This window comes from Mus caroli, chromosome 5, assembly GCF_900094665.2.
Source record: "Mus caroli chromosome 5, CAROLI_EIJ_v1.1, whole genome shotgun sequence".
Taxonomy (NCBI): domain Eukaryota; kingdom Metazoa; phylum Chordata; class Mammalia; order Rodentia; family Muridae; genus Mus; species Mus caroli.
In genome coordinates, this window is record NC_034574.1 from 22,255,249 (window position 1) to 22,274,677 (window position 19,429).

Sequence of the window (19,429 nt, forward strand, 5' to 3'; positions counted from 1 at the left end):
CATATGTGAGTACACAAGATTCTTACTATGTCTCACCATGGATTAGCAGATTCACCTGTCCCCAGTAGGCCTAAATATGAGCTCTGCCATCTTTTAGAATGTTTTAAAGACCATTCTCTTTGTATTTTTTCCATCATAATATCATGTCTCTTGTCAGGGAGCAATATTTAAAGAATGACCATAGAGGGTTCAAGTAGGAATTGGAGCAGATCAGGATACATCCTGGTGGCCTAGAGCCTCCTGTGGGAGCTATGGGGAGTTCAGTGGACTAAAATGCAGAATATATCCATCCACAGATCATAGTCTATGATGCATGCTCTCAGACAGCAATGGTGAGGACTGGCAGAGGGCTGGTGAAGACTGTTGGTCAGGGACTAAGAACCCAAATGCGTGCCAGGTGTGAGTCCACTCATTTCCCAGAGCCCTACAAATAAGGCCTTGAGGATATATAGAGAAGATATTATCATGCCCCCACACATGGTCATGACATATCAAGAACATGAGCTAGAACTGGGGTCTTCCATGGGTGTTCAACAGACATGGTGCTGGAGAAGGAGTCCTACATCTTGATCCACAGGCAGCAGAAAAAGACTGTCCTACACTGGTCATAGCTTGAGCAGCATGTAAGACCTCAAAGCCAACCCATACAGTGACACACCTCCTCCAACAAAGCCACACCTCTTAATAGTTCCAATCCCTGTGGGCCATGCATTTAAACACATGAATCTATAGGGGCCATACCTATTTAAACCACCACAGATAGGAAGAATAAGCAAGTTTCATGGCCATATCCAGGATATCCCCAGGGCTAGATTTACACTGTGTTCCTGACAATGCGCCTTTGGGACACGAATGATAAGGTTCCCAAGTTATCAGGATGTCTAGAGTCTTGGATGGACATATTCCTCCACCACCATAGCAGAAGCAGACTGTTGAGTGTAAAGGACCAGCCTACCCTAAAGCCACAGGGTACAGAACTGAAACTGGTACCTGCTGACTCTGCCTCCATGGGCAAACTACCCAGCTTCTTCTACCTCGGTTTCTCTTAGATGAAACCTCATGAGATGCCCTGAGGATATAGTTAATACCACTGTGGGGCACATTAATGTGGTTGGTGTTGTTGTGTGGGTGACCATTGCCTAAGTCAGCTGCTTACCCTAAGCTCTCTGGGAGCTGGTGCACAGGTTGGCAAAAAAAAAGCAACTTAGAGGAGAAAGGGCTTGTTTGAGCTACAATTCCAAGTTGTTCATCAGAACAGAGCAGCCACAGAAGCAGGGGACTGAGTGAACTTTTTTGCAGTCAGAAGACAGCAAGAGAAGATGGTTGCCCTCAGCCCACTGTCTGAATATGTTATTTTTTTACATTATTTTATTTAGAATCTCATAGATACATACTATGTTTACATAATTTCCACTCCTTCCAACTCTTTCCATGTTCCCCTGAGACTCCCTCTCAAATTTATGACCTCTATTATTATTACAGACATATGTATATTCATATGAGTGTATATATAATTGCAGCCTACTGAGTTCATTTAGTGTCGATCATATGTATATGTGTTTGGGACTCACCACTTGGGATTGGATAACTTATTTGGGGCTCATCCCTAGAGAAGAGTGATTCTTCCAACTTAGCACACATTGCCCATAGCCCTTCATCTAGAATGGAGCCTGTGAGACTTCTCCATCCACATTGGGATGTCTGCTGGTTGCCATTACACAGGCCTCAACTAGGTGACCATATTGCTAAGACTTTGTGAGTGCTCTCCCTGGCATATGTGAAAGATACTATCTCATTGCTGATGTCCTTGTGCTCCGGCTCTTATGATATATCTACCCTTCTTTCCCTGCTCCTTAGCTATAGAGGTTTTATTGCTGAAATATTAGTTTGGGATTGGCAGTTCTCTAAGTTTTGATATTTTCTGCATATCTGAATACAGTTTAGAATTACACTGGTTTCAGAAGGTTGCAGAAGTAGGTCCTCTTAGGGTCATGACTGTACCAGCCATAGTAGTTGGCTTATTTTACAGTTTCTTACATGAATGCCCTCCTATGGAGCAGGACTGAAGTCTCTGTAGATAGCTGTCAGTTACTCCAAGGTGGAGCGGCCATTACCAGAAGTTCTACTTCTATAATGTCTGGGACCCAGCTCATGAAACTTACATTCAGAATAGATTTTGTCACCTCAGTTAACCCAATTAAAAATCCCTCAAAGACATCCCATAGGCCAGCACAATGCAGAAAATCCCTTCTATAGTGATACTACAGTGTATTCAACTGACAATCAAAACAGGCCATCACAGATGAAGTTAGCCTGGGGTTGGGGCTCATGCAAGGTTTCTTGCCAAGTTAGTGGTGGAGCTGACTTTGGACCTAGGTCACTAGTCCAAATCCACCTTGCTGTAAGATTTAATAAGACATGTATCTATGAGCAGACCACAGGAGCATCTCCTCTCCCTACCTCCCCTGCCATGCCTTCCCTCAGTCTGCTGTTTGCCCATACTTTCAGTTGAGAAGTGTAGTCATCCTAGACCCCTGTCCTTGAAGGTTTTTATTGAGTATCTAGTGCTCTGCAACACCCTGACTGTCAGCTCCACTGCCCTGGATATTGCCAGGCAATAGGGAAAGTGCAGCAACTGTGAAGATGGAAGGGACACTAGAAGTGCAAACGTCATGACTTCTAGATGGTTTCTGCTATGTCCAGATTAAAGCCACCCTTATAGAATAATATTCTGTGGCTCTGTCAGCACCCTAAGAATGTGAAAATGTGTCTGGATGTCTTTCCCATCACATAAACATGCCACAAGCTCAGTATGACAGCATGCCCATTCATCCATTTCCCATGCCTGGGACCAGGTTCATCATTGGTACTTGATAAAAGTTTATCATGTGTCTCTTTTCACTTATAAAAATACTATGGAGGAGATAGATGTGTGTGTGTATGTGTGTGTGTGTATGTGTGTGTGTGTGTGTGCGTGTGTGTGTGTGTTGTGTACCTTATCTAGTTTAGTCTGAGGTCCATTCTTCTTTTTGTGGCTGACAAGTGGAAGGAGAAATATTGTGGATGGAGGAGGCTGTACCCAATACCTTCAGATACCTCATACCCAACCAAGTGATGGCTGGTTTTGTCAATCTGACAGAATGTAGAGCCACCTTGGAAGGAAACTCAGAAAATGCCCATGAGGGATTTTCTTGATTGGGTAAACTTCGATGAAAGGACCTAGCCTGGATGTGGGTGAAATTCCCCCACCCCAGACTGACTATATATGACATGTATGACATATGTCATATATATAATGAAAAAAAGCCTTCACTTAATAACACTGACAAGCCATGACACATAATTACTATTAATATTTTTGTTCTCTTTCTCCTGTTTCCAGGACTGCGTGTACTATCTGAAGTTATAATTAATTTCATAACCCAACCATTTGCCCACTATGACAAGATCAGCTTTTTAGACAATTAAAGCTTGTTGTAAACAGAATTTTAATAGTTATGTAATGTTTCAGGGAATAGATTTATGAAAATTTAACCAGCTGTTTTCCTGTTGACAGCCAGACTATTTATAGTATCCCATATTATCAGTCACAGAAGACCCCTGTACCCAAATGCTCCTGAAGTGGAATTATCTAGTCAAAAAATATCAACAATTTTTTAAGTCTCTTAATTTGTACTTGCAAAATGTGCTCTGAACATCTCATCATCCATTTTGATTGCAACCCTGCCAGATGAGGTGAGCACACATTCACTTCAGAGAGATTATGCTAATTTTGTGATTCTAAAAAGCCTTTGCCAATATAATTCAATTCGGTCTCTGCTTAAATCAGCTATGTGTGGTTACAGTCCACAATTAATTAAATATGTGCATTTTAATAGTAAATTTGATATTTTCTATGAATTAATCCTGTCAATATCTTACTTGTTAGTTGTCTGGTTTAGTCTCCTGCCCATTCTTCTTTCCATGGCTAATCAATGAATGGTTCTGTCAACCTGACAGAATGTAGAGCCACCTCAGAAGGGAGCTCTTCCCAGAAATGCCCATGAGGGGTTTTCTTGATTGGGTAAACTAACTTGGGAGGACCTTGCCTGGATGTGGGGAGCCACCTCAGGCTGAATGGAAAGAAGGGAGAAGCTGATCCCAGGCATGCAAGTGTTTATTCATTGGCTCTTGACTTGAATGTGACTGGGTGCCTCCTCACAGTGATGGACTGTAACCTGGAACTGTATATTTTAAAGTAAACCTTTTTTCCTCTAAGTTGCTTATGTCAGGCATTTTGTCATGGCAACCAGAAACAACACTAAGTCAGCCTCCCAGCCTGTAGCTCCAAACCCTTCTTAGCCACTGTATCCAAGATAGGGGACATCTGGGATTCATAGTGATCCCAGACTTCTCCCTGGGGATGGTGGTGATGGGCAGAGCCCATCAAAAGAGGCAGAACCACAGGACACAGGAAGTGCAAAGAGGTCTGATGGTCTGCAGCCTGGGGGAGTCCCTGAAGATGGATCAGAGTAATGGTGCTCATCTCCTCACACAGAGGAGGGGAACAGAGCATGTGTCACACACTGGGGAACCTGGAGGGAATTCAATGGAGGAGGAGGCAAGTCAGCTACAACCCACTTAACATGTCCAGTGTCACCAAATCACACGCTTGGTGTCAGCACTCAGTTTCCCTTGACTAATGTCACCATTCCACCACACACACATACACACTGTCACCGCACACACAGTGTCACACACAAGCTGTCACATACACACACACATCCACTGTTGCCCTCATGCACACTGTCACACACACACAGTCATTTATACACACACACACACTGTCACCCATACATCCACTGTCACATTCACATACTGTCTCACACACACACACACACACACACACACACACACACACACACTCTCTCACACACACACACACACACACACACACACACACACACACTGTCATCACATACCCAGTACCATCAATATACCCCTTAATCCTAGTGTCACCATTCTCATTCATATCTCTAGTGACCATTTCACCCCCCACCCCCAATGTCATTATTTTGTGTCACATACCTGATGTCATCAGCATGCATGACCTGCCTGTACAATCTAGTCTATTCAACCAGGGACACTTGAGTGACATATCCCTGGTACCATTTCCATTTTGTTAAAATTCAGTGACTATTCATATTTGGACAATGCACCAAATATTCCACAAACACTCTACCATCTTAGGATGATCCAGAAATCCATTCACTTCTTTGGAGTCAGAGGATGCTCTTAGCAATTGATGAGGCTTGAATTTAGTTACAATACAGAAATATGTGTGTGGTGCAACTACACCTTGGATGATATTCCAGCAGTCAATAAAGCCGTCCGTTTCTCCCTGTGTCTGTTCCAGGGTCATGTGTCTGTGTCTGTGTGCAGGCCCTCTCCCTCTGACACTGAGCACTGGGCTGTGCTAAGAGCAGGTGTTGTCTGTAATCGCTGCTTATTACAGATTTCCAGCTGAGAGGGGCAGCAGCGACTAGCATGGGGAGCTCATGGTCACCTTGCACTGTATCAAGAAGGCTCACACCTGCAGTTGACGGGTCTCAGGGCACCTGGACAGGACCTAAGAATGATTACTGCTATCAATTATCCAGGCCCTTCAAAAACAACTGACCCCTGAGCCACATTTGTCTTCTTCAGAGTAAGGATGACTCTGGCCCTTCTGCAGTGTTAGGATAAGGGAGGAAGAGAACTTGAGCTGTTGACTCAACTCTAGCTCCTAGCAAATCCTAGCTCCTCACCTTTGCATGAAGGCCCGTGCTTAGCTGTGCTGTCAGTGCTACAGTGGGAGGGCTGAGTCATTGTGATATGACATCACAGGATTATATACATAAAAATGCAAAATGCTCAGAGCCTCGTCTGGAGAACAGTAAATGCCAGATGAGTGTAAAACACACTTGACTCAAAATCTCTCAGTGTCCAGCAAATGTGTGCAGAAATGGCAGTTGTTATTTGGGGCTCACTGGTGTGTGCTTCTCTGATATAGCAAATAGCAGAGAGACTGCACACAGCTCTGTTGCAGAAGGACTTAGATGCACAAGGTAGGTCTCTACTGGCTCAGTAACCTCCACCTTCATGGAGAGAAGGCAAAATGGGGCCAAAGGTATTGCAATTTGGCTGGAGAATATAGGCAATTCTCCTTCTCATAGCAGGAGACTACCATGAAGCTCGATGGCAAGATATGACTCCAGACCTAGAGCTCTTGAGCACAAAGGCCTAAAAAGGATGAAGCTTTCTGGTCACTGCTGTTGTCTGCAACTTGCCTGAGTTGATCCAGGCTGCTCAAATGCCATGTGTGGAATGTGTCTGGCTTCTCTGGATCCAGTATCAGTAAGACTCTTTGTGCAAACTTCAACTATTTGCACCTCATGAAGGAAAAGTGCATTGTTACCCCAGGGCAGGCAGGTGCTTTCACCCATGAGCAAGGTGCCCAGAGACCTCAGGGTAGAGCCCTTCTGAAGCTCAGCTATGATGCTGCTGTGCAGCCTTTGCTGGCCCATCAACTCCTTGTCTTTTCCTTTGTCTCACCACACATACAGAGTGGACTCGGTCTACACTAGCCTGCTAGTGTTTCCCTTGTGAGGCCATCTTTGATTCCCCCTTTGGACTGTCTGAACACCAGGATCCAATAGGCAGAAGTAGCTTGGCCCTGTTGCCTGACTTAGCTTTGAGTGTTGCCCATCCTTCTTGATGAGTCCTTGTGGTCAATGTGCAGGTTAAGCTTCCATCTAATGGCAGTGACGTGACAGGATATGCGGAGACTGTTGGTGTGGCCCCTGATTGAACACACTTGATTACTTTACCCACTAGACATTCCTTTTTCTATTTCTTCCTGAGTAGATTTATCTTCGTCTTTGCAGCTGCCCACTGTAAAAGGCTTATGGATCACCACATGGCAGCAAGAGTCTCCCTCAGTGACCAAAATAATAAAATCTCAAGTTTTCCTGTGGAAAACGTAGCCATGCCACCTCCATAAATCAGAGTGTCAATAGCTGAAGCCAGCCTGAAATGAGCCGTAACCACACAGATCTGTGCATCAAAGACAGGTGGGGTTGCCTGAAGCAGTTGAGGACCTGCCCTGGGATGCAGATCTATTTCATCCATAGTCCCTGGAGTGGAGAGAGACAGGGGGCAGAAAGGGGAATGAGTGGGGCTAAGGGCACATAGTCATCAGAAGTTTCAGCTCTGAAAGACAGAAGCCTGTCTAGAACTGGAACCAACCAAGAAGGGCATGTCTCCATATATGTGGTGTGCAGTGTTCAGCATCCAGCATAGATGAATCCAGGAACTCGTGGTAACCTAGGGCGGGTCTCTTTTTTGTCCCCCTTTGGCCATCCCACAATGGATCTCTTCTTCACCCTCTCTATCCATCCTGCTGTCCCTCTCTTGTAATTAATTCTCTCTTGCTAGATTCCTGGGTGCTCATGTTACATCACTACTAACCATCCTCCCCATGTAGTCAGAAAAGACAGATACATCAGTTACCCAGAGCTGTATCACTCCAGCTCCTGGACTCAAGGGCAAGAAGTAGGCAACCTGGGCTCTCTCTGAGGCTGAGAGACTGAACCACCCAGGGAGTCAGGAGCCCAGCACCAAGTGTCCATCTCTGCTGTTCTATTCAAGAAATAGAATCCTTGAAACACGCATACCTAGACTACATACCAGTCCAGTGCCCAGAGGAAATGTTGGCAGTATGCAGTCAGCCTCCCAGTGTAACTCACAAGACAGAGGGGGAGAGGCATTGAAGTTTAAAGGAAATGGTACAGTTTAGCAGATTCTCCAGAGCCATGACCCAGGTACATGCCAGGCATTTTGCTAGTACATAAAATCACTGGCTCAGCAGCCGTGATTGAGCTGAGGATTCCACCAACAGTTACTCTCAATGCAGGCCAACTGGGTATCTTCCTGCATGAAGGGTGGGGGTTCCCAGAAAGGTCCCTGGAAATATTCCCTTTGTACGTTTGCCAGCACATCAGAGGTGCACAGAACAGCTCTAGATGCCTTGGCCCTGAATCCTACAAAGGACTATGGCTGCCAGTGGAGAATGCTGATACTTCTGGTGACTTATTTGATGCTGATGCCTTCTTAGTAACATATGAAACCAGGCACTAAAGGAGTGATAACCTCCAGGGGTAAATAACTAGACAGACTATATGAAGAACATGGGGCTGAACCAGGGATGGTGGCCCTGGGTGGGATGGATGTCTGTCAGGTACTGCCAAGGACTGTGTCTCAGGTGGCTGGCAGTGCTGGCTGATGAATGGGGCAATATAGGTCCCAAAGGCACTTTTGCAAGTGGCCCCAGTTTGAAGCTGAAGAGCTACATGTATAGGAATAACTCCAGCTCCTTGTGACCACAGCCAGAGAGAGCAACCATTTTCTATGTCATGTTTAGTGTATCTGAAATGACCTTGTGATTTCCACACCTGACCTGCCTCTAGTGATCTCTGGTAAGCATGCCACTGTGCTCTCCTAGACTCCTCGATGACTGTCATCCCCTTACCTATGTCCAGAGCAGCATCACCTGTGGGGAGTCTATCTGCCTCACCCTACTCTCATGGCCATGGTCCTCCCTCAGCCAAGCTGACTGCTCTGCTTCCCACCCAATGCGTGGTTATGGAGATCAGCTCTCACTCCCTCTTTTAGAACAGCCAGGCACTGTGAGCTCAACTGCCCTCAGGAATCCCCCGCTGTCCTCAGACAGAGGCACAAGATTACTAGTGTCCCTTTAGGAACCCCAGTAGCTACCCTTACATCTTCCTTAGCTCCATGCCCATCTTCTGCCGTGACCCTGCCATCCCAGTCCTCTTGGTTCCTCTGATGAGCATCCCCTGACTGGTCCAGGCCTCAGCAAGTGCAGTCCTCTCTCCTGGGATGCTCTTACTCTCATATCTTAGCCACACCCTGTTAACCTTCTGATCTCACTTCAGAATGACTGTCCAAGTAGACCTGCCAACCCTGCAGATGAAATGGATAACACATCTCCATACCTGTCTTTAGGGTGCTTGTAGGTCTCTCCCAGCAGTTTCCAAAGCCTGCTAAATCCCGGGAAGCCTGTCCAGGTCGTCCTGTGGTCAGCCTATGTCTCACAGGCCCACTGTGAGGAAGGAAGTTTATAAACCATTCCATTCCAGTGGGTCAAGGACTGAGAAAGAGGCACGGTAAAGACAGTCTGACCATGAATCTTTCCAGAGGTCACTACCCTTCCCCAGCGCTTCCCAGAACCAAGAGAGTTCAAAAGCCACGGAGGAGACATGCCTACCACTAAGGATCTCAACAAAGGAGAAAAAGTCTTCTTTTCCAGGCCCCACTCTGAGAAAAATCGCAGGACCTTCCATACCTGCTCAACTCAAATATTACACAGAGAATTGTAATGTATTTATTTTCAAATTCTAAGGGGAAAATCATGTCAAAACAGCACACACTGATGGTAGAGATACTTAGTTTGACGAAAGAGCAAGACTCTTGATATTGAAGTGCATAGATGTAATATTTCTAGTGCTTCCAGTGACAGCCCGGTGGTCGCAGCCATGGGAGCAACATTTACCACAATGTTATTGGCACTAGGTATAATATAAGGTATTGGCAGCTGCTGGAAGAAACCTACAAGCATCCCAAGGACAGAAAAGGACAAGTACTCTGAATGTTGTAGGGAAAGGCAGAGGAGGATGTATTCAAGCAGGAGAAAACCAGGGTTCTGTGCTCAGAACTGTGCCATAAATGAGGAACATAAGCTGGGCCCATGATACTGACTTAACAAGTGACCTTTAAATGTGTTCAGACCCTCCATGGCTTTGTCCTTTATCCTTACCAGCATGGCAGATGTGATTGGCCATGTTTTATGGATGGGATAATTAAATGGCAGAGCAAGTAAGTGGGGGGTTACCACATCCTGCAGCTACCTAGACTCTGAGAATTTGAGTCATTACAAAAATTATCTAGCTTCTCAACTTTAGTACATGGCCTAAGAAGTATTCTTAGGGCTGATGCTATTAATATGGAATTCATTAAGATTTGCCAAGTCTTCAAAGCTATCATGACTAAGAATTCATGTTTATATTGCCCATATATGGAGCCGTCTGCTCATGACATTGAGGTCTGTACCTTGGGGATGATTTCCAACCATTTGGAGCAGCTTCCATGAGAAGCATGTGTGAACATATGCGTGTAAATCTGTATGTCATTGCCGTCTTGGTTCTCAGGCCTGCTGCTCTCCTGCGTCCCCAGGAAAGCATTAATGCAAACCTAGCAATCATCTCCCTCCGTGCTCAGGTAGCTGAGCTCACAAGTACTGGCATATGTAGCTGAAATGTAGCAGTGATATTTTACTTCCAAAAATCTTTTCTTTTCTTACTGATTTTCTCTATGGTAGTTACTTTTATATTTATGGTGTATGTGTATATGTGTGTGTGTGTGTGTGTGTGTGTGTGTGTGTGTGTGTGTGTTCAGATTGTTAGAGGCTTGGCATGGCAGCAAGTATCTTTGCCCACTGGGCTATTTATTTGGTCCTATTCATGATAATTTTAATAGATACAGACATGGACATAGATATATCATCTCTTTTGGGTGTTTTGGGACACACTGCAAATCGCTGCCAGTAGTAGCTGCTCTATTGCACAACAGAACAGCAGCTCAACCCTTCTACCTCAAAGTGAGTTTGTATATAGCCAAACATGCTCATCCCTCCAAGAGTGATCTTTTTGCATTTAATTAATGCAAAACAAATGTTCCCATGGAATCTGCTGGCTGCTTCCTCGTGGTCTCTGGTGTCTGCGCACCATGAGGAAGAGTGCATTCAGAGTGGTAGTCAGCGTTGTCTTTATTCTGACTCTGATAAGTTGGGAATCAAACTAGACTCCGTGTAGTACAATTTCTTTCCGTCATCACAAGCACACCAGTGTATTTAGCTTTCTGTGCAAGTCTTTGATCTGCTTATTCATGTTCTTTAACCACACATATATGCAAAATAAGCATGACTTGTGATTTCCATTTATAAATATTTATTCCAGGAAAATAAGTCACTGACAAGGTTTTTCATATAAAAATGCACACATTTCTATTGCAATTTAAAACAACAGGATATACATCAAATAACCATGGGACAAATAATACACTATGTTGGGGCTTAAGAGATAGCTCACCTGTTAAGAGGATATACTACAGTGAGCCCAAGTCTGTCTCTGTTCTGGCTGGTTTGATGTCAACTTGGCACAAGCTGGGGTCACTCTGGAAAAAAAAAAAGAGCCTCACTTGAAAAAATGCTCCCATTAGATTGGTCTATGGGCAAATCTATGATGTATTTTCTTGATTGATGCTTAGTGTGCGTGGTGCTATCTCTAGGCAGGTGACCCTGGGTTCTATAAGCAAGCAGGCTGAGCAAGCCATGAAGGACAAGTCAGTAAGTATCCTTCCTCCATGGCCTCTGCATTAGTTCCTGCCTTAAGGTTCCCACCTTGAGCTCCTACTATATCATAATTGGATATGGACTGTAGCAAGAGGAAGTGTAAACAAAATAACCCTTTCTTTTCCAACTTGCTTCGGTCATAATGTTTCATCACAGCAATACAAACCCTCACTCTGGCTAGTTCCCAGCACCATAGCATACAGCTCACAACCACCTGTAACTCCATCTCCAGGAGATATGTGCCCATATTCCTCCTGCAAGACAAGAGGACCCTTGTAAGTGAGTGTGGATGTGACCCTGCCGTTTATTCCCTGGAAACAAGCTGGTCTGGGTTCTAGTTACAAACTAACAGAATGGAAACCTGCCCAGGCTCATGCTGAGCGAGGAAAGGTCTTATGATCACAGTCAGTACATTCACAGCTGCCTCCAGTGTCTATGGCTGCTACCAGCACCCACCATTCCTGTCATCCAAATGCACTTTCCATATACCTTATGAACCATACTGTCCACCAGGAGACTTGACATTCTCCTCTTGCCAACTTTCCCGACAACAGGAACAGAAGATTTGCTGGAGGCCAAGTTCTGCAACCAGAGTTTTTCAATTTCCAACACATCACTGGTGACTCTAACTTGCCCTTCCATGGCTGAAACCTCACCTAGAACTAGAAGTGGTCTTTGGAATTTGAACAGAGAACAAGGCCATCAAGCAACATCAGTTGACCAGCAGGCCTGGTCATGGCTGCAGGAATCTTTGCTCAGCTTTTCTCTGACTCCTCCCACCGCCTTCACTGATTCTTTTGTGTGTGGTGTGACAATAGCATGAGTCAGCCATGGAGTGTTCCCTGCAGCATTACCAGACCCAAGAAAGATCTTGAAAAACACACAACCTGTTTATGATTATCACTAAGACAAAAATCATGGTTCTTCTACAGTTCTCCAATCTGCTTCACATTAATCTCATGCCTCTTGTGTCCAAGGATGCAACTATGAATGCAGCCCAAGAGAAAATCGTAAACTTAATTAAAACACAAGAAAGGCTGTTTTTATTTCTACTTTTGGTGGTTTTGTAACCTGATTACATAGTCCTCAATCATAAGTTTTTAGATGACAGTGTGTTGCAGTGTCAATGAGCTGGAAAAGTCTTTACAAATAATTCCATATGACATAGCACATCAGTTGAGGAAGGGTCAGTAAAGCCATGTTTGATTAAATAACTCAAGAAAAAGAGCTGAGTGTACCAGGAGAAGCAGCTGGAGCCTCCCTCACCACCTGGAGGCAGTCTCAACATTTGGAGTCAATCTCAAGCCTTGGAAAGTTGTATGCAAGGTTGAATGAGGAAAGCTCAGGAAATGTGACCACTAAGGCTTTTAATTGCCATAGGGGGAGACTCTACTTTCATCTTTGATGAAACATGTTAGGTTCACTATAACTATTTCCCCTATGTGGTCAATAGTTCTTGCTTCAATCAAAATGGCCATAGTATAACTAATCCATTTTCTATAGGTATTTTTCTGGTTGTAAATGTTCTTGGGGATTTTAGATTCAATATAATCAGAGATGGAAGAAATATCGCTTCTAAGCCCTCTTCCGCACTGATATCAGATGAAACTGAGGCAAGTGGCATGCCCTAAAGATTGGCAGCCACCAGCTGGAGACCACTATCCAGGTTCTCCTTCAAGTCCGATGTCCTTCCTCTGTCATGAGGTACACCCATTGCTGTACCACCATCTTTTTTTTTTAATAAAACATTATTAAGTATGAGTCCCTTTTGGCCTTGATTTTCCAAGATTAAAAGTTAATTGTACACAATTATAGCAATCATCTCATCCCTGGTTCCTCATGTAATTAGCTGCTGTTTTAGCTGTGTATGTCTCTTTCAGCTGTACAGTAACCATCCTCAGCGCACACATACCTGCACTTTCCCTATAGTGTTATGTCACACACACAGATAGAGGGGGGGAGAGAGAGAGAGAGAGAGAGAGAGAGAGAGAGAGAGAGAGAGAGAGAGAGAGAGAGAGAGAGAGACTCCATTAGTTATAACCCAGATGATTCAGATTATGATTCTGATTAAATACTGGCAGAGCTTTCTCCAATGGAAAGAGGAATAATAGTGTCTCAGTTGGTGATCTCTTGCTGTGAAGAGACAACATAACTGCAACAACTATTATAAATGAAAATATTTAACAGGGCTTGGCTTACAGTTTCCGAGGTTTAGTCCATTATTGTCATGGTGGAAAACATGGCAGCCTGCAGTCAGACATGGTGCTGGAGAGGTAGCTGAGAGTTCTACATCTGTATTGGCATACAGCAGGCAGAAAGAGAGCCACTGAGCCTGGCTTGAGTTTCTGAAACCACAAAGCCCACCGCAGTGACACACTTCCTCTAACAAGGCCACATCTGCTAATCCCTGTCAAGTAGTGCCACTCCCCAATGACTAATTATTTAAATTTATGAGCTTCGGGGAGCCATTCCTATCCAAACTACCACAAATAGCTACACACAGGAAAGACAGATTTCTGGAGCCCATTCCCTTTCTGACTGTAACTAGGAGTCTCTGGTTGTTTCCCAGTTCCTGGTGCCTTCTCCAAGAAATTGAGAAAGATGCATGCACAAAAGTGAGGCAGCAAGTAGTCTTAGGAAGAGCAAGACACAAGCAAAAGCTTTAGAGACTTTGTCGAGGGAGGCAGTGGGTACCTAAGTGCAGAGTGCTTGAGGACCTCCACCATTATTACCTGAGGCTTTCTTTTATAGGGTCCTAGAGAAGGAAGAGCTTCTTGTTGGGAGTATAGCTTGGGTGGTTCTCTCTTTTGATTAACAGATAGGTTATGTAAGCTTTTCTCTACTCACAGGTTCTTTCCCATGATGCATCTGATTTCAGTCATATGCATGTCTACTTATGCATAGGCATGAGATGGCAAATACAGTATTCTCCCTAAAAATTCACTCAGAGAACACAGTTTGCCATACTGCACATGCAACTCAAAACCAGTCTAGGCTGTATCTGACTCTTAACTTGCAGTCTCATTGTGGTAGTTTGCATGAGAACAGCCATTGTAGATTCATACTTAGCCCTCTGTTGATGGAACTATTTGAGAAGGATTAGAAATGTGGCCTTTTTGGAGGAGGTGTATTACTAGGTGTGGGCTTTGAAGTTTCAAAAGACTGTAGCCATTCACAATGTGTTTTCTGCTTCCTGATTATATATCAGAATGTAACCTCTCAGGTGCTTCTCTAGCACCGTGTCTACCTGTCTGCTGCCATGTTCCATCACCATGTTGATGATGGGCTCCTATCCTTCTGGCAATGTAAGCTCCCTTCCTCCTGTAAGCTTCCTTGGCCATGCTGATTAATCATAGCAATAGAAACCATAACTAAGACAGAAATTGGTGCCAGGAGTGGGGTTTGTTACTTTTCTTTTGCTGCAAAAAAAAAAGAAAAAGAAAAAAATCATCATTTCCAAGGCACATTATAAATGAAAGCATTTAATTGGGCTTACAATTTTAGAGGGTTAGAGTCCATAATGTCAGAACAAAAGTATAGTGGTAGGAACACCTGAGAGCTCACACCCTGACTTGCAAGCAGAAGGCAGGGAGAGAACACAGGTGAGATTCAAGTCTTCTGAAATTTCAAAGCCCTACCCTAGTAACACCTACCCCAACAAAGCCATACCTTCCGATCCATTCCAAGTAGTTCCACCTATGGGAGAGTGGCGGACTAGGTATTCAAACATATGAGCCAAACTACCACACTCATATATATCTCAGAATGTGTTTGGAAAAAAAGCAAACTAGATGGAGATTCAGTAATAGCAAACCCAGCTCAGAGAGAAGAGAAAATCCTACTTCTCCTTGTGCAGTAAGACACAGTAGGGCCAAGAAGAAGGTAAATGACATACTAGGGCAGCTTCCCCAAGGAGAAGTGAGTGGGTATACTTGGGAAGCAAGAGATAAGCCTATTCAGAAGGAACTTGAGGTGGGAAATAACATAGCAGAGGTAAGCAGTGACTTGAACTTTTATCCCATTGTCTAAGGAGGAGGAAAGGGGGAAACCATTTTACAAAGAGCTGTTTGCTCAGCTGCTATACCTCAATGCCTGGAATAATTTTAATATGATTTTCAGGAGAAAGAATTGGGTACTCATCCATTCTCCTAACCTTATCACCAGAGCTCTTGCTAACATGAATAAAGAGGAATGGTGACAGGCTGTCTAAAGACATTATGAGATAATTTAGGCTGTGGTGCCCCCCTTCAAATAGCAGCCTGTCAGGTGGGAGAAACTGCAGTATGAGTCCACAGAGGGTCTACTCCCTTACCCACTAGAAAAATCTTAGTGTCCCTCTCTGCCCTGGTCTCTGACTAGAAGCTCTTGGAACAGCACCTGGAAGCATAAGATCTGAGACCTCTGCCTGCTGTGTGCCTAATGGGTAAAGAATAAAAAGCCAGCCATGTATGCCAGCATTGATGGGCCAGGAGCTACACCCCAGCAGTTCACCACAGACCCACAGGCAGACCTTCCCTACCTAATCACATCACCAGAACGCAGCACCCCTCCCTGCAGCTTGCTCCTGAAAAGCCAAGGCAGAAAGGACCTTAATTCCCATTACGACACATTTTATTTATGCAAAATACTAATTGGCTGCAGTCTGACTTGATTCAAAAAGCCATTGCCAGGTGGGTGCATAAAAGAAGCTCAAATTTAAGGGTTCATCTTAGGCAAATCTGTAAGAACAGGTGCTTAAATTAAATTAGGATTCGTCCTTGCTTCTGGAAGTTTTCCAGCTCATTTCAGGTTCAAGTGAACACATTAGGAAGCTGGAAGCCTATGCTGAAAACAGATAGCTGAAGACAGATAGCTGAAAACAGATAGCTGAAAACAGACAGCTGAAGAGGCTTCCAGGGACACTATGCTAAATTTCAATATGAAACATTCATGGGCCTGGTCATGAAGGCCTGTCATTCAGCCACTCAGGAAACTGAGGCAGGAGGATTCCAAGTTCAAATCCAACCTGGAGAATTTAGTGTAACCCTTGAAGTAAAAGTAAAAGGAAGGTGGGGGCAGAACTCAGGCAGGAGCCTATGTTCAACCCCCAGTACTATAAACATGGGAAACACTGAACAGTCAGTGGTTTGGCTTTTCTATAGTAAGTAAAATACCTTCTCTCAATAGTTTGCTGGAATTTCTTTAAGCAACAACAAAATCTGGCTTTACTTAACCCTGATCCATTTCTCTGACTGGTGTGGTCTACATACTGTGAAGTATCACAGACCAAGGTCCTAGAAACATGGGCAGAATTGACCAGGGCTCTGCACATAGCTTCCCTCAGTGTGACAGCTCAGGAGATGAGCTACTCCCTGAGCCACTGGATTTTAAGTTTGACTGTACATGAAAGTCACCAAGATGTACTTCAAAATGCTAGTGCATGAGTCCCACTCCAGAGAATCTAGCTGGATTTATGGTCTGAAAGATAGGAAAATTTAAAGCTCCCAGTGTCACCTGTTACGTATTGGATTCAGAGACCCAACTCTGTCCTGTCCCCTAGAAAACTAGCGGTGTACCCAAGGTCAAACTCTCTTTTGTGCCACAATATGACTGATTCTACTAGCATGTTGCCATCCCCCTGAAACCCAAGGAAATGGCCAGAGAACCCTGCCCATGGCACCAGGCCAGACCTCAGCTTGCTCATAGCAGGCTACTGCTTGTTAAGTCACTGCTCTATCTGCTCCCACTGTGTGGTCATGTTTGCAGTAACTCTCATCATTCCTGTAAGCCTCCTGCCCCTCTCCTTGGACCCACCCTCAGCAGGCCTGCATCTGACTGGGCTGCCACTACCCAGGCATTAATCAGCATCTCTCTGTAGCTGCCAGTCTCCTCCCTGCAGATCCCCAGAACCTGGTGTCCTCTCTTTTCTTCATTAATCCCCTCTCATAAGAATCTTGTCCCCATTCTCCACCTACCTAACCCACTCCACATCTGGTCTATCTGTGCTTTCATCTGGCCCTCCGGCTTCTCAATCTTTACTGATCCCTTGTGTTCAGGTCTCAGCTGAAAACCTCATTTTAGGCATTTTGGACCATGCTGTAACATAAATGACCCGTGAGGGCATTGTGCTGAGTGACATCAACCAGCTGAAGAAGGACAGATACTGCCTGGTATATGAGCAGCCATGAATGAATACTTTACAGACAGTTGAAACACAATGCTGGGGACTAGAGGTGGTGGAGAAGTATGAGTGGATGTGCTTTAAGGGACAGGTTGTCATCTGGGATGGTGGGAACATTCTGTGGATGGGCGGTACGATGGTATGATCACACAGCTTGGTGATGCTGTGAACTGTGAATTGTTAAGTAGCCAGTATAACTGCTTCTCACCCCTTTGTGAGGAAACCTGGACTACATTGGACTTGACTTCCCACATTCCCCATGTGTTCACCCTAGGATATTCCTTGTCAAGATCTGAATACCTAAAAACAAAGTGAGTACTATGGTCATGCAATGGTGCCCTCCTACTACCATCCAGCCTCATGACAGGCTTGGACAGGCACAAGACTCCCTCCCCACCTACCCCCAGCCCCTGTGAAAGCTAAGAGATATAAAGGGAGGCCTTCAGCCCCTTGGCCTGCAATTAAACCTCCAGGAAAACCCACACTGCTGAAATATCAATTCAATCCCAAGTACCATTGTTCCAGTACTCAGAAGTATCAAACCAGAAATTGTTCAATTGTAACAAGCCAGATGTTACATTGACAAACAAAGGTGACACTGGGTGAACTCTTCAGAGTTTGTCTTATCAATCCCTAAGTATGGATTATGTTGAAGGGGAATCAACCACCAATTATGCCATGACCACCTTTATTCAATCAAATACACACAGCAGGAGAGTAGAAGCCTGGCAGTTCACATTTAAGAACACCTAAGCCCACTCCTTACTTAATTCTGCTATCATTTCTTCTTTTCAAATTAGATATTTATCTTTGAGAACAACATCTACTACTGCGCACATGTTGGAAAGCAGGCAATCCGAGTGGTCTCTACAGGGAAGGAGGGCGTGATCTACAATGGCCTCAGTGACTGGCTGTATGAAGGTAAGACCTGGAGGGTGAAGAAGCAGAGTGTGTGCCTGCTGGGCAGCTGCTGCGGTGGCTGGAGTCTGTTTTTTAATTTTTCTTCTTTTCTCTTTGGCTCTAACTAGAAAAATAAACTTGGATTTCTTGAGAGTGGTAGAGATCCAGGTGAGCACTAATGGATGACAAGTGTGGGAAATCACAGGTGGCTAGGCATGGGACACTCACAGGTGGCTAGGCACGGGACACTCACAGGTGGCTAGGTGTGGGACATTCACAGGTGGCTAGGTATGGGACACTCACAGGTGGCTAGGCATGGGACACTCACAGGTGGCTAGGTGTAGGACACTCACAGGTGGCTAGGTGTGGGACACTCACAAGTGGCTAGGTGTGGGACACTCACAGGTGGCTAGGTATGGGACATTCATGTGGCAGATGTGTACATTCATGTGTGGCCACGAATAGGAGACTCACAGGTGAGGAAGGACTCATTGTAAGGGGCTTCACTGAACCCATTAATGCCTCTATGAAAGAAGAGGTGCTTCCAGGGAAAATTGTCAGTGTATCCCCAGTATAAATGTGTGTGTGTCCCTCCACCCACTCTAAGAGTTAGGAAACCTGTCTGCATCTGGGAGAGGACAGATGTTTTAGTTGCCTTGTTGGTGAGACAATAATTGATGTTGGTTCACAGCTTGAGGGTCCAGTCCACCATAATAGGGTAAGGTTGGTGACAAGAACGGTCACACTGCATCCAGAGTCACAAGGCAGAAGGTGAAGGACACCACCTCTCAGCTTACTTTCTCCTTTGTATGAAGTTCTGAACCTCATCCTAGGGAATGCTGTCATCTGGGATGGGTCTTATCCTCTTAATTAACCTGCTTAGATGATCCCTAATAAGTGTGGTTGAAACTTGTCTCTTC

At 44.7% G+C, this 19,429-nt stretch overlaps 1 protein-coding gene across 5 annotated transcripts in view; it reads left to right on the forward strand.

The window, feature by feature from the left end:
* Nucleotides 1–19,429, forward strand: part of Dpp6 (dipeptidyl peptidase like 6) — a 927,623-nt gene that overhangs the window by 781,731 nt on the left and 126,463 nt on the right. For all 5 annotated transcript variants that reach the window (XM_021163977.1, XM_021163979.1, XM_021163976.1 and 2 more), the window contains exon 8: nucleotides 18,410–18,530. In XM_021163977.1, the coding sequence (XP_021019636.1) occupies nucleotides 18,410–18,530 (121 nt within the window). The remainder of the gene's footprint in view (nucleotides 1–18,409; nucleotides 18,531–19,429) is intronic.